Consider the following 16,079-nt stretch of genomic DNA (forward strand, 5'->3'; position numbering starts at 1 on the left):
ATCTATATATATTGCATATTAATTGTTTACATTGTTGGATTGATGTAGGGATGGATGATTGGATGGATGCATAGATAGATGGATGGATAGGTAGTTGGATAGATGCAAGTCCTGTAAGTGTTTATCTATAAATATTACATGTTAATTGTTTACATTGTTGAATGAATGGATGGATGGATGGATGGATGGATGGATGCATGCATGGATGGATGGATGGATGGATGGATGGATGGATGGATGGATAGATGGATGTATAGATAGATAGATGGATGGATGGATGTATGGATGGATAGATAGATAGATAGACAGATAGATAGATAGATAGATAGATAGATAGATAGATGGATGGATGGATGGATGGATGGATGGATGGATGGATGGATGGATGGATGGATGGATGGATAGATGGATGTATAGATAGATAGATAGATGGATGGATGGATGGATGTATGGATGGATGGATAGATAGATAGATAGACAGACAGACAGATAGATAGATAGATAGATAGATAGATAGATAGATAGATGGATGGATGGATGGATGGATGGATGGATGGATGGATGGATGGATGGATGGATGGATGGATGGATGGATGGATAGATGATGGATATGGATGGATGGATGGATGGATGGATGGATGGATGGATGGATGGATAGATGATGGATATGGATGGATGGATGGATGGACGGACGTCCTGTAAGTGTCATCTATAAATATTACAGGCATGAAGGAGATTGAGGATAACAGGTTCATCTTCATCATGTGTTGTTTTCTCCTCAGCAAGAGCCCAGCAGTAGGAAAGCAGCAGATCCATTAGACAGCACAGACTCAGAGAAACCGCTGCTCATCGCTCATTACCTGTACATTCAGGTGCGTTCACATCTGCAATATCATTGGTTTAAATATTCAGCTTTAATTTTCTGTCAATTTCAGGTTAAACAGGTTTTGCAAAATGCTTATTATATGTGGTAAAATAAATGCAATGTTTTTTTTCATAAACTTAACACTCATTTAACATGTTATCTTGTTTTTTTAGAAATAATATGTCAAGAATAAGTGAGTTTTTAATTGATTAATTCGATGTGATTGTGCTTTTGTGCATCCTCAGATGGAATACTGTGAGAAAAGCACTTTAAGAGACACCATTGATCAGGGTCTGTTTGAGGACAGCAGTCGCCTCTGGAGACTCTTCAGGGAGATCCTGGACGGACTCTCATACATACATGAACAGGTGAGCACAAACACAACCTGGAGAAAATCTCAATTAGGATCATTCTGGTCTACAGTAATCACACTTAATTAAAACGATTATCATCGAGCCGTATCTGTACAGTGCCGAGTGTGAATGAGTTGAGCCCTCACAGATCTCTGTTACATTCATTTATGCTTTACTGTGATATATGTGTGCATATACAGTTGAAGTCAGTGCTATTAGCCCCCTTCGAGTAAGTGTTACCCAAATGATGTTTAACAGAGCAAGGAAATTTTCACAGTGTGTCTGATAGTATTTGTTCTTCTGGAGAAAGTCTTATTTGTTTTATTTCGGCTAGAATAAAAGCAGTTTTTAATTTGTTAAACGCCATTTTAGGGAAAAAATTATTAGCCCCTTTAAGCATCCGCGATAGTCACATCACAGTAGGTGAAATGCAAAGCACAAAAAAAAACAAATATATATATATATTTATTTACACGAATTTTACAGTAAGTGTTGCAGCAGATAAAACAGTGATACTGTATGTAATGTGTGCAAAAGTATACCTTAAGTATATATATATATATATATATATGTATAAAATATCGCAATATATATCGCAGGGAGAAAAATATCGCAGTCAATTTTTTCCAAAATATCGTGCAGCCCTAGAACAAACCATTGTTATACCTTAGTTACCCTAATGCCTAATTACCCTAACCTGCCTAGTTTCCCTAATTAATCTAGTGAAGCCTTTAAATGTCACTTTAAGCTGTATAGAAGTGTCTTGAAGAATATCTAGTCTAATATTATTTACTGTCATCATGGTGAAGAGAAAAGAAATCAGTTATTAGAGATGAGTTATTAAAACTATTATGATTAGAAATGTGTTGAAGAAATCTGCTCTCTGTTAAACAGAAATTGGGGAAAAATAAACAGGGGGGCTAATAACTCTGACTTCAACTGTTCATTAGATTAGTCAGTACCACAAACTGATGAGCTAATCTAACAAAGAAACTGAAGATCACAGTTCAGAAATTGCTACACACAGACTAATTTGTTGTGAAAAATATTAAATAAAATTTTAATAAACATGAAACATTAAAAAAATAAAGTTTAATTATTTGTAGTTTGTATTTGATTTGATTTGATTTTTTAGCAATGGTTTGATTTTTAATATATCACCTTTCTATTTTGAAAGGTATTCTATTCTATATTTCTATTTTTGTGTGCGTGTGTACGTGCGTGTTCTGCTCGTCTTTGACGCTGAGCGCATACACACAACAACACAAGCTCTCTTTAATGCTTTTAGAAACACAAATCCAATTAAAGCTGCAAGCAGCGATGATAGGGACCTCTCACTCGGGCTCACCGCCGCCCGGTGGCCTCAGGATGACAGAGAACACGAACAACATTAATTTAAGCTGATATATATAAATAACATGAGAAAATCACAGATTTATGCCAAACTTTCTCCTGTCAGCAGGTGGCGCTATAACTGTGACTCAAGAGTGGCATGTAGATGCCTTTAATAGAGGAATCTTATCAACCATGTGAATTTTCAGGCACATCGGACGTTGTTTGGCTGAGTTATAATAATTTCCTGTTTCGTGGCGAATCATCGAAGTTTGTGAGGCCGCCACGGACACGCCCTTCGACAAAAACTCTAGATCTTCGCAATTTAACATAGCCAAGGCTTTTAGATGACAAAAGCCAATTTTGGTGTCGATCTGATAAAATCCCTAGGAGGAGTTCGTTAAAATACAACGCCTGGAAATGGCAAAAACGCCACTTTTTCACCGCATGAAATTAAAATGATCCGACTTCCGGTTGGGTTTGAGATTTTTTGTAGGTTTTGGCGTGTTTGACGTGTGTGCCAATTTTCATATGCGTGCGTGATTCGTAGCTTGGGGGCCAGTCCGTCAAAAGTGCATAGGTGGCACTGTCGAGTCATTTTGCCACGCCCACTTCCGAAACCCATAAGAAACGTAAATTTTCACCACTTCTGTAAGTTTCGGGCATGTTTAGCCCCTCAAAATCACGATTCATTCCGGAGAAGAATAAGAAACGGAGCAATTCCAATAGGGCCAACACTGCAAAAAATGCTTTTCTTAGGACGTACTCACACTATCATCCGTACCGTGCCCAGGCCCGTTTCCCGGATCGTTTGAGAAGTGTGAGTGCGCTGAATCGGGCTTAAGCGCGGTTCACTTGGGCTTTGGCGCGGTACGCTTGTGTGTGAGTGCAAAACGTGCCAAAGCCCGAAACTGAAAGCGAGACGTGACTTTAAGGGGCTGTTTGATATGGATTTATTAGTCATTCTTACTGTTCAGTGAACGCAAACTGCTGTAGTTTATTAAAGACGCAAACCCCTCACTGCACCACAGCTGCACCTTCAGCAGACCTCCTCATTCCTGCAGCACGAGAGCTTTATGATTGTTTATGAGCGCCAAAAGTGGCGGATCTGTTCGGCGAAATATCTGACTGCGTGTCCCCGCATCCCTAAGGACTGTTTGGCGAAATATTTGACTGCATGTCACTGCATAACAAACCACTGACACGATATAACTAGAGAAATCTCCACTGTGCTGCTGAGTGAGAGAGCGCTTCTCACTGAACAGTGCAGCAGCGATGACGTAAGCGTGCCCAGGCCTGATTGTGGTGTGAGTGCGGGCCACAGGGGAGACGGGAGGGGGAACAAGCGTGCATTGGCCCGGTTTGAGGTAACTGTACATAGTGTGAGTACGGCCTTACTTAGATTTTTTGTCTTGTTTCTAGTCCAAATATCTAAAAATTCCTAAATCAAGAAGCATTTTCTAGATAAGCAAAACATATTTTCTTGTTTTGAGAAATAATATGCCAATATTAAGTGAGTTTTTCCTTAAAACAAGCTAAATAATCTGCCAATGGGGTCAGCAAAATAATCTAGTTTTTTCTTTTGACGTAAGATTATTTTGCTCACCCCATTGGCAGATTATTTAGCTTGTTTTAAGGAAAAACTCACTTAATATTGGCATATTATTTCTCAAAACAAGACAATATGTTTTGCTTATCTAGAAAATGCTTCTTGATATAAGAGATTTTAGATATTTAGATTAGAAACAAAAAAAAAGCTAAGCAAGAAAAAAGCATTTTTTGCAGTGTATGCACCGTTCCGGTGCTCTGTTTCTAATAAACTTCAATAAATGAAGCATGTTTGATGCTACAATACGATTTTTCTGATTTCTACGTTAAATTGTGCTTTGTGGAGAATTTCACCAGGCTGCTGGAGAGTGGGTAGGATATGATGCAATAATTGTTTGTCATAATTTGTTATGTTTGTAATTTAAAAAAATTAATTTTGTTTAGTTGCACAACCCTAATCAAACCTCCTAAATATGATCTGTGTCTGTCCTCGCAGGGGATGATCCACAGAGACCTGAAGCCTGTCAACATCTTCCTGGACTCTCAGGATCATGTGAAGATCGGAGACTTCGGCCTGGCCACCGATCATCCAGCTAATGTGGTACTGCATGCGTAAAGGACACTAGATTTACAGCTTAAAGTCCACATGAAATCCAAACTAACCATACTTGTTCGCTCACATTGCTAGTTTTGTGCTGAACAACTCATCTGTGCACGTCAATAATGACAAATAAAACCGTTTCCCCTTGTAACCTCTAATTAAAATCTGCAAATCTGCAGTTTAATTTTCAGATTTGGTATTGGGCGGGTATTGGGCGTGGCTAACACACTTAACCACGCCCCTCCAGCTGTCAGTTTTGACATCCAACAGAAACGTGTGGAGGAGGAGGAGTCTGTTAGGCTGTTATAACTCTCCTCAAACCTTTTTCCCCATCTTTCTGAATGACACACCCACTTTACTACAGCCAATCAGCTCGCAGTAGAAAAACCAAGCCACTCCCACTGTTTTCTCATTTAATATTCCATTTCTCTAGTCACAGTTTCTGGTTCATGCAGACTATCATTCATACACCAATTCTTATTAATGAAAAATAATCAAGTATTAAATAATAATATAATAGCTTTTGCATGCATGAAATAAAGTTTAAGTGTGTGTGTGTGTGTGTGTGTGTGTGTGTGTGTGTGTGTGTGTGTGTGTGTGTGTGTGTGTGTGTGTGTGTGTGTGTGTGTGTGTGTGTGTGTGAAATAAATCATTAAAATCATGTAAGATGACTTTTGCAGCTTTGTGCATGCTTTATTGAAATGTATTTGATTTCATTCATGTTTCAAAAGTGTGAACGAGAGCTTGTGCTGCTGTGTGCATGCTTCAAACTCATGTCACTGTAGATTTTGAGGAGTTTCTTGTGTTTTTCAGGCTGCAGGTAAGCTGGAAGTGGACGAAAGCAGCTCAGGATTCGTCCCAAAACCAGATCCCACAGGTAAAAGCACCTGAGCAATGACTTTGGGTTTCCTTCTCATCATATCTGACTTCTCTAAATGCAAATAACACAAACATTTCAGTGATCGTTTTTGCACCTTAAATAGAATAAACAGCAAAATATTCAAGTTATTCAGGTAGAATGTGTTGAAAAGGTGCCTGCAGGCCATTTTAAAAGTTTAACAAATATGAAAATGTAAGTTTAGACAGTTTGTACTCAATTTAAAGTTTATTTCTTCACAGAACTGAGTTTATTTCTTGCCGTTTATATTATAAACTCAATTCAGATTAAAATGGTCACGCTTTGCAATAAGATTTGATTAGTTAATGTAATTATTAACCTAAACTAATTATGAAGAACAATTGCGCAGCGTTTATTAATCATAGTTCAACATTTACTAATGCATTATTATTAACATCCAAATTCATGCTTGTTAACATTAGTCAATTAGTCAAGCTAACATGAACTAACAATGAGCAACTGCATTTTGGTTAACTAACATGAACAAATACTGTAATAAATAACGCTCATTGTTTGTTCATGTTTGTAAACGCATTATCTAACATTAAAGGCTGACTTATACTTCTGCGTCAAGTGCACATGTATGGCCCGAGGCAGTCTGCACGCGGACACATATCACTCGCTATGGCTGACGCTGACGCGCACATCTCAAAAAATTCAATTACGAGCCAAAACGTTGTGTAGCGCAAGTTCTGTGATTGGTCGGCTTGTTATCAGTTACAAGTGTGGGTGGTGCAGAGAGCCACGAACCCGATGGAGCGAGTGGTTACAAGTGTTGAGTCGTGTGAAACTCCTTTTTGTGTAGGTGGAAACTTTTGTTTTGTGTTTACCTTATGATTGAAGTTGTTGCACGTCCGCCGGTTCCTGCCTCTGAATGAGCGAGTTTAGCTACTTGTACATTAAGGTAGCGTTCAGAAAAAACAAATTACCTGCGAAGAAACTCAACAGAGGAACATCAAAACCTACTGCCAGCTAGTGTTTCGGCAGTGTTATTGCAGAGCAACACAAACAGCATGCTGAAGTATGGCTACGCACACGACGATCACTCGATGCAGAAGTATAAACCAGCTTTTACTACTACAACCTTATTGTAAAGTGTTACCAATTTATTCTATTCTGTAAAATAATAATTCTGCATGCAAAAACTACGAAAATGTTAGCGTACGATAATAATAATATGCCATAATATTAATAAAAGAGCTCATTTAAATGTAAATTCTTTATTAATATTGAAATTATTTTAAACCTATCCCTGAGCACCATATGCAGTTAAATAAATAACTAATGAATAAATACTTAATAATATAAATAATTAATAATAAGTACTTTATATTGTGAGAAAAATAAGTTTATTATTATTATAATTTTATTAGATATAATATAAAACTAATAAATAAATACTTAATAAAATAAATAAATAAATAATAATAAGTACTTTATATCGTGAAAAATTAGTTTAATTATTATTATAATTGTATTAAATATATTATAAAACTAATAAATAAATACTTAATAATATAAATAAATAATAATAAGTACTTTATATTGTGAGAAAATAAATTAAACCATTATTATAACTTCATTAGATATCATATAAAACTATTAAATTAATACTTAATAAAATAAATAAATAATAATTAGTCATTTTTATTTTGTGAGGGAAAAAGGTTAGTAGCTATAGTTTGTTTTTGAAGAACAAAAATAACTGAGAAATATATATTATTATATTATAATAATATTCTATTATATAATACAATATGCATATTTTAATATCTATAATTATAAGATATATTATCCTGTGTTGGAAATGTCCGCTTTTAATTTATCTTTGTTTATAAATCTTAATTTGTGTCCATTTATTAAAAGAAAAAAATATATTTATACACAAAATTGTCCACTTTTTAAATCAATTAACAGCATGTGCTCCTTGAAGAAGGAAAAACCCTAAAGCAGAAATATTGCTCACACTTTTATTTATTATTACTTATTTTAATTCACACTATTAACAAACCATTAACTAAGATGTTTAGCTGAAAAAACTTCTAATTAGCTGCTTATTAATAGTTATTAAGGTAGTAGTTAGGCTTAGGGTAGGATTAGGTGTGTACTCAATAATTACTAATGAATAGTTAATATCTTAATAATAGGTGTGTAATAAGCCAGTAGTAAATGGTGTGAATTATTACTTAAATATTAAATATGTTTGTTAATATTTTAGTTTATAAAATCTTTATTGTAGTGCTATGCTCATGTTATTGTGCTTGTCCACAGATAACATGACTGGTATGGTGGGAACGGCTCTTTATGTCGGTCCAGAAGTTCAAGGAAACACTAAAGCCACATATAACCAGGTATTGATGACCAGTTATTATTTTAAATCTTTATATGTGCCTCTGCTCATTAGCCATGTTTCCATCTTCAGATGTGAATTAGATTTATGCACAAATCTGTAATATGGCATTAATCATTAGTCAATAATCTGCGTGTCCAGTCAGTGAGAAACACAAGAGCATCACCTCCCCAGCTCCTGCTGCTCCTGCACAGATATCACTGAGAGGAGTGTAGTTTGCTGCACTGTTGGGATTCTCCACTGTAGTGGTTGTTCTCCTCTAATAAATGAGCCTCAGAAAACCAAGACCAAACACAATGAATGCAGTGAATGCGGTGGCTTCTGGAGGCTTGAAACGGGAGCGCAGACAGATGCTCAGGACCGTTCTGGAGGGAATAATTATAGAAGAAGAAGAATACTGTGATGACGGACTGACATAGCTACTGTCTGGCTCTCTCTCTCTCTTTCTCTCTGTGTGTGTGTGCAGAAAGTGGATCTGTTCAGTCTGGGCATCATCTTGTTCGAGATGTCCTACAGGCCCATGAGCACCGCATCAGAGCGCATATTTGTGCTTAGTCAACTCAGGAAAGTGAGTTTCATCAAACACATCCCACTGTCATCAGTTTATTCTTCATCATCTGTCGCTCAGAACAAACACACACATGATGAACATTAGGGATTTATTGAAAGTAAAATCCTCGTTCTGTTTGTCCTGCAGGAGTCCATTACTTTCCCTGAAGATTTCTGCAAGTATGAGAGTGGAACGCAGGTGACACGTTTTTTTTTTTATGTTTTTCTTTTTGTTAGTTTATCTACAATAACTTTTTAGCCTTATAGTAGTGTATTTATTTGGCACATTATGTGTATAACCACAGTTTTAGTGGTTATTTGAGGAGCAAACAGGGCAAACAGAGCCCAACAGAAACAGAAACGTACACTGTGCCAGAATTACACTGCAAAAAAATGTTTTTTTTTGTCTTGTTTCTTGTCCGAATATCTAAAGATTCTTAAATCAAGAAGCATTTTCCAGACAAGCAAAGCTAATGTGCTTGTATTCAGAAATAATTTGCCAAAATTAAGCGAGTTTTTAATTAAAACAAGCCAAATAATCTGCTAATGGGGAAGTTTTCCCTTCAAAATAACATTGCTTTGCAAATCTACCCTCGGGCTTTCTTTGTGTGCATCATTCCCATCTTTATTACATCTTTATTTATATTAAGTTAAAGGAGTTGTTTGTGAGTTTTACACCCTTGTGAGTTGTTTGTGAGTTTTTTTTTAGTGGTTGAACTAGGTATTGCACTCCCAGAGCAAAACAAATGCAGGCGCAGGTTGCCAGATTGAGGACCAACAGGAGCGAGTCTGAAGATTGAGTCTAAAGGCTGATTTAAATCATGTTCTATATAAATGCAATTGCACGCAATAAAAGGGATTATTTTCCATATTAAAGGAGTTTTTGTCCTAACCAACACCTGACATTTATATTTTAGAATCGGCTTCAGTTTCTCACAGCTGAAAAACAGAAAATGATCAGCTCAGCTACAGCTCATGTGCTTTATTCAGTGTTAAATGCTAATAATGTGAGTCTGAATGCCGTTTGACAAGACATTTATTGCCATACTACCGAAAGCAGCTCAGATCTGGAATATACAATAAAACGTCTGAAATTTAACTTCAGAACTGAGACTCAGTGCAAACCAACACACATCAGTGATTCAGCATCTACATTTAATCATGTTCAAGAGCTTTAATATGTAGTCATTAGATTATAAAGCTCACCATTTGGCTGGAGTGCCGTGAGTGCACTCTTCTGTGCTTCTGAATGGCTGTGTTTACATTTCTGTCGTGTTACATCTGCTGCAAACAGCCAAACTGCTCATCACTGTATATCTCGTCACGAAGTGTGGTGTTAGGACACGGAGTTGCAATGTAACCTGCTCACCAAATGTTTACGCTTGTAATAATTATATAATTTGCTAATTATTACGCTCATGTGGAACTCTGAATCTGCGTCTCATTTCAGAGTCTGCTACTGTCCACCTGAGGTCGCATTAAAGTCACGAACACATGCTTTCACAGCCTTCCTGACTGAAGGAATGAATGAAATACACTGTTTTTCACCATCTGTCCACCCGAGTGCTGAAATATAATTAGCTAAACTGGCATTGGGCGGGTTAAATGACCAAAACAAAGACAGTCGTTCTGGCACTTTACTCGAAGCAGATTATCTGACTTCAGCATTGTTTCATAGAAAAACAAGAATGTTTTGCATCTGACCACCCCTAGCTTAAATGCCAGGCAGTGGTGATTTATAAATAGTTGAGGTCAGAATTATTAGCCTCCATGTATCTCCCTGTATATCAATTTCTGTTTAACACAGATTTTTTCAGCACATTTCTAATCATAATAGTGTTAATAACTCATCTCTAATAACTGATTTATTTTCTCTTTGTCATGATGACAGTAAATAATATTAGACTAGATATTCTTCAAGACACTAGTGTTCAGCTTAAAGTGACATGTAAAGGCTTCACTAGGGTAATTAGGGTAAAGTTAGGGTAATTAGGCAAGTCATTGTATAACAGTTGCCATAAATTGCTGAAGAGGCTTATAATATTGATCTTAAAACGGGTTTAAAACATTTAAAAACTGCTTTTATTCTAGCCAAAATAAAACAAATCAGACTTTCTCCAGAAGAGCTAATATTAGAGGAAATACTGTGAACAACTCCTGATCTGTTCAACATCATTTGGGAAATATTTGACACATGAAAACGATTCACTGGAGCATAAATAATTCTGACGGTATATAAAATGAAGCAGTGGTTTTGTGGTTCACCTCCATCCTAACATTACCCATGATTCCTGTGTGTGTGTAGAGGAAGGTGATTGGCTGGCTGCTGAACCATGACCCAGCGCTGCGTCCGACGGCGGTGGAGCTGCTGAAGAGTGATCTGCTCCCGCCTCCGCAGATGGAGGAGTCAGAGCTGCACGAGGTGCTCCAGCACACCATGGCGAACGTCAACGGGAAAGCCTACCGGACCATGGTGAACCAGCTGTTCTCCCAGAACATCTCGCCCGTCACCGACTACACATACGACACAGACATACACAAGGTGGGGCACTCACTGATAAAGCTGCATCACACTTCACACACTTATACTACTTCCTAAAAATATGGACTTTTTTGTGAAAAAAGACTCCATACTTTTGAGTGTGTGACAGAAGAGTGTGCAACCTTTGGGAAAACCTACTTCCTCATTAACAGACTGTTAATTGCTTAGTTACAAGCCTGTCAATCATCCTCACACATCATTCACATTTCTGTCATATTTAATTACCTACCACAGGGTGTCTGCAGCGTCTTAAAGTCTTAAAATGTCTTAAATTTCAAAATTCTCTAAAATATTTAAATACTTAAATCATTTTAAACAGGTCTCAATTTTCCTTTGTTTACGTAAAGCTGCCCAATCGATTCAATACACATCTGTTTACCAACAATACATCTCCAGTGCTTCCCACACATAGGGCTCTATTTTAATGATCTAGGCGCAAAGTGCAGGGTGCAAAAGCATTAAGAGTGTGTTTTTTTAAGGATGGAAAAATCCGCTTTGCGCCGTGGCGCATGGTCTAACAGGGTTGAGCTTATCCTCTTAATGAGTTATAGGTGTGTTTTGAGAATAAACCAATCAGAGTCTCATCTCTTATTCCATTTAAGAGCCAGTTGCGCCGCTACATGGAGCATTTGCTATTTACATGACGACTTTGTATGTTTGAAAACTGAAACCTTCACTAGAAAGAAAACAGTTGAACAGAGCATCTGCAGCGCCAGGATAAAGAACGAGCCTCCTCCAATCGGCCTTTACTTTCTCTTTCACTTTCTCCCTTCTGTGGATAAAGAAAACGTGTTGTACACTCAGACTTCCGTTAGCCCACTTATTTAATTTCCTTTGTTAAGAGGAAAATCTTGTTGTTAAGATTTGTTTAAAACTATTTCTAAATTCAGTTCAAATTTCCAGCAAACGGATAAATGAACACAAGTAATGTAGTGTGGTCAAAAACCTGAGTTATATCCTAAAACACATGCTGTGCCCCATATGGTCTAAAACCTGACAGGTGGACAAATCTAAGCCTGTTTTTAATAAAACAAATATAAATATGGATATAATAAATAATACTGCTAATAATAATAACATTATACAAAAGCTAATAGTCATGAATGAACTGAAAAAGCCTCCCGAGATGAAGAAGACATGGAGGCGGTGGTGTTTACAATTATAGAAAATAATATATTCTAAAATATTTTAATCCTTTAACATCTCAAACTCTGTGGACCCGAAACCAGGTCCATGATGTCATCGACTTTCGCGTTAAGATTTAAAGGGCCAGCATTGCACCAGACCCTCTTAAGTGGTTCCATTTGAAAGCGTAGAATCTATATTTTATGCACATATGCATCACTTTGGGTTTTATTCTACTGTATAAAAGTTATTTACACTTAAATACACAGTATTTTGGAGACCCGAGCTGGGTGTTGAACATTGGCTCATTTTCATATTTTTTTCATATGACACATGTACAAGTTATAGCTCAAATGAAAGCTCTTGCCGGTGCTCATACAGTTCTAGCATTCTTTTTACTGAATTATATTCACATATCAAACAGTTGCCGAATGAATCGCCGTGTTTCCATGGTGCAGAAGTGAAAACAATACATTTATGATCAATAAGCAGCCCCAGATAGCACAGACAGCTGTCATCTCTTACCTTATGCTGTGTGCTTCAGGGCCATTCTCCTCTGTTGTTGAGGGGATGTGCATAAGTAAGTTTTACATGTCTGACGTGCTCCAAACACAGTGAATTATGTTTGATCAAACAAAAGAATAGTGAAATATGAAAACAATGATCGCTCCCTGTGGCTTGTACAGCACCTCTCATCAGTTGGAGCACAATAACTTTTGCATAGATTATGGTGGAGACATTTTTCTTGTTTCCTATGATTGCAGACATGTGCAGGAACCACCAACATTAATTACAGCACGCTATAACACACAGACCCTTAAAGGGACACTTTCACATTTGAGTTTCTAAAAAAAAAAATACAAAAAGTGCCTCTTTTTTAGGTGCTTATTATAACACAGACGTCATATACAGATATTTTATGAAAATTCAAAGGGTTTTCTTTGAAATGAAACCAATTTTTAGCATTTACACCTCTGCATGTGGATTTGGGAAGCTTTTAAATTTGGGTAGACAAAATCCAGGCGGAAATTCCTAAATAGCAGCAGAGTTTAAGAGGTTAATTCTTTTTCATCTGTAAAAATATTTGTATATTGCTGTACATCCTGTGTGTTTTAAGAAATGTGTAAGTGAGGCGCACAACTAACAGTCTATTTTAGCTCCTCAAAAAAAGCAATGCACCATCAATGCGCCTTAACACACCTCTTTTCTACACTGAAACACTCATCAGTCCACAAAGTGGCGCAAATGGATTGCATGGTTTCCGCTGCATTCATTCTTCCATGGCGGGGCGCCACACCAAAATTCATCCTGCCATGGCTACATTACAGCTTCTCATTAATTCAAAACATTCATTCATTGTTGTTGTTGTTTTTAATAGTGGGTTATAATCGCATTGAACGCATTAAAAGGTAAGTGAATTATAACAGTGCGAACTTTACTGTAACCGTAGTAGTGCTGTGCGCCATGTGTTTAACACTTTAAGGTGACGTGCTGACAGACAGACTGACTTACTGACAGCTGCGCGATGCATGAGTCCAGCAAACACGACGTAGCTTTCAGTTAAGATGATCACAGTTTCCTAATTATACTTTATTTCTTGATAAAGGTCTGTGATTCTGCATACAAAGACTTTAACGTTATCTTGCTGGAGTTTACTGCCATTTTACTTTACTTCAGGACGCATTAATCCCACATTCTAGGTCTATTGGAGACATTCATAAATGTTCCTAGCAAATCTAATAAATGTTGGAGACATACTCGCTACATAAATGCGCTAAATCGCACTTCAGCAGTGTTTATCTGAGAGCGCACAAGAAGATCTGCGCTTGATAGCCTGTTTGTGGGCGTGCAAGAAGCTTTGTGCACGAGCAGAGGAAATCGGCGTGTAAGCAGAGATTGGCATGCTCATATTACCCTTACATAAATGCGATCCCGACGTGTAATACTGCGCTCACCACATTTCTCCATTGAAATAACGCCATAGGTAGTTGGTAGATTTGTGTAAAAGACCTGCTGCCACAGCTGGAAAACGTTCTAGAGGAAACACTGGATTTGCTATTTAAACAACGTGACAGAAAACAGGTTATGGTTATGGTTGCGTTGGTCTAAAAAAAAGCAACATGTTATGGAAAGATGTCTTGTGCTTTATTGTGCCGGGTATAATAATGGCTGCCAAAGCATATTTAGTGACATGTTTTTTTTACTATTATTATCATTCTTTTATACTTCTTTTGTATCAGCCCAATATAAACAAACATCTGCAATCGATTAATTCAATTCAATTCACCTTCATTTGAATAACGCTTTTACAATGTGGATTGTGTCAAAGCAGCTTCACATAGAAGATCATAGTAAACTGAAACGGTGTCAGTTCAGTTTTCAGTGTTTAAGTTCAGTTCAGTGTGGTTTAATAATCACTACTGAGAGTCCAAACACTGAAGAGCAACTCTATATCCAGAAATATGCCACAAACAGGACGCTAATATCACCAACCATTCCCATTTCATCAAGGTGTATCCATATAAATGGCCCACCCTGTACATTAGATTGTAAAAGAAAATACTCAGGTGTAGTTTTTAAATAAAATTTATTAAAATAAACAAGTAAAAGTGAACATTAGAACAGAATTAGCTGGTGATCTTTGTTAAAAAATAATCTGTTTTCCAGCCGTTGTGTGTGTAGATGACCTCCAGCAGGAGGCGCTGTGTGTGTGTGTGTGTGTGTGTGTTATTTCTCCTCAGGTTTTCTGACTGATCTGCTTGTGTTTGCAGGGCAGTTTTCACCTGGCCTCTGCTAAACTGCAGCAGTACGTGTATGAAACCGTCACCAGGATCTTCAGACGACACGGTGAGCCAATCAAAACTTGTGTGTTCAGATCAGGTTCATACAAATACAACTAAATTCGCACTCCTGCCAAATCTTTATTCTTATATTTCCCAAGGCCTGTGTAAAAGCTCATTTTCACAGTCGCCTTTTTAAGCCCAAATCTCAAAGTAAACTCGAATTTACCCGGGTCAGAACCCAAACCAGGGATCACAAGGAGGAATCAAAGGAATCATTAGAGTCTTTTGAACTGATTCATTAAATCAAATGCATCTTTAGGGTGAACTTATTAGCCATTCTGTACAATATTTAATTATTCTTTTATAATGTTGAACAGATTCAGAGTAAGAGTTTTTACAGTGTTTCCTCTAATATTTGTTCTTCTGGAGAAAGTCTGATTTGTTTTATTTCAGCTAGAATAAAAGCAGTTCTTAATAGTTTTAAAGCCATGTTAAGGTCAATATTATTCGCCCCTTCAGCAATATTAGTGTTGGATTGTCTCCAGAACAAACCACTGTTAGACAATGACTTGCCTAATTACCCTAACTTTACCCTAATTACCCTAGTGAAGCCTTTACATGTCACTGTAAGCTGAACACTAGTGTCTTGAAGAATATCTAGTCTAATATTATGTGCTGTCATCATGACAAAGAGAAGTTATTAGAGATGAGTTATTAACACTATTATTATTAGGGATGTGCTGTAAAAAAAAGCCCACTATGTGTTAATGCAGAATTAAATGGCTTTGCAGTGTGGCTCAGTATGATTATCAAATAAGATTATAATATATTAGATACATGCATACATCTTTACACCTAATCGAAAAATATATACACAATATTATTAATATATATATTTGAGTGTAAAGAGTGGCAAGCTAACCTGCAGAGGGTTTTATTCACCAGCAATGCACCAAAATAAAGTTAATATTTGACAATAAAGAAGTACAATTATTTATTCCTTCCTTCATTTTCTGTTCGGCTTAGTTCCTTTATTCATCAGGGCCCGCCACAGTGGAATGAACCGTCAACTTAACCAGCATATGTTTTGCCACAACCCAGTACTGGGACACACACAAACACACACACACACA

General features: G+C 37.0%; 2 protein-coding genes across 6 annotated transcripts in view; one reads left to right on the top strand and one right to left on the bottom strand.

Moving 5' to 3' along the window:
- Positions 1-16,079, bottom strand: part of arhgap11a (Rho GTPase activating protein 11A) — a 1,047,489-nt gene that overhangs the window by 83,664 nt on the left and 947,746 nt on the right. The gene's annotated exons all lie outside the window — the stretch shown is intronic.
- Positions 1-16,079, top strand: part of eif2ak4 (eukaryotic translation initiation factor 2 alpha kinase 4) — a 100,080-nt gene that overhangs the window by 39,667 nt on the left and 44,334 nt on the right. For 4 of the 5 annotated variants that reach the window (XM_087289776.1, XM_087289777.1, XM_087289773.1 and 1 more), the window contains exons 15-23: positions 783-872; positions 1,111-1,233; positions 4,595-4,699; positions 5,513-5,576; positions 7,869-7,948; positions 8,414-8,515; positions 8,645-8,695; positions 10,802-11,038; positions 14,935-15,010. In XM_087289776.1, coding sequence (XP_087145902.1) covers positions 783-872; positions 1,111-1,233; positions 4,595-4,699; positions 5,513-5,576; positions 7,869-7,948; positions 8,414-8,515; positions 8,645-8,695; positions 10,802-11,038; positions 14,935-15,010 — 928 coding nt within the window. The remainder of the gene's footprint in view (positions 1-782; positions 873-1,110; positions 1,234-4,594; positions 4,700-5,512; positions 5,577-7,868; positions 7,949-8,413; positions 8,516-8,644; positions 8,696-10,801; positions 11,039-14,934; positions 15,011-16,079) is intronic. The other variant, XM_087289775.1, reaches the window with a different exon arrangement.

Source organism: Danio rerio, chromosome 17 (genome assembly GCF_052040795.2).
Source record: "Danio rerio strain M-AB ecotype USA chromosome 17, GRCz13ab, whole genome shotgun sequence".
Classification (NCBI taxonomy): domain Eukaryota; kingdom Metazoa; phylum Chordata; class Actinopteri; order Cypriniformes; family Danionidae; genus Danio; species Danio rerio.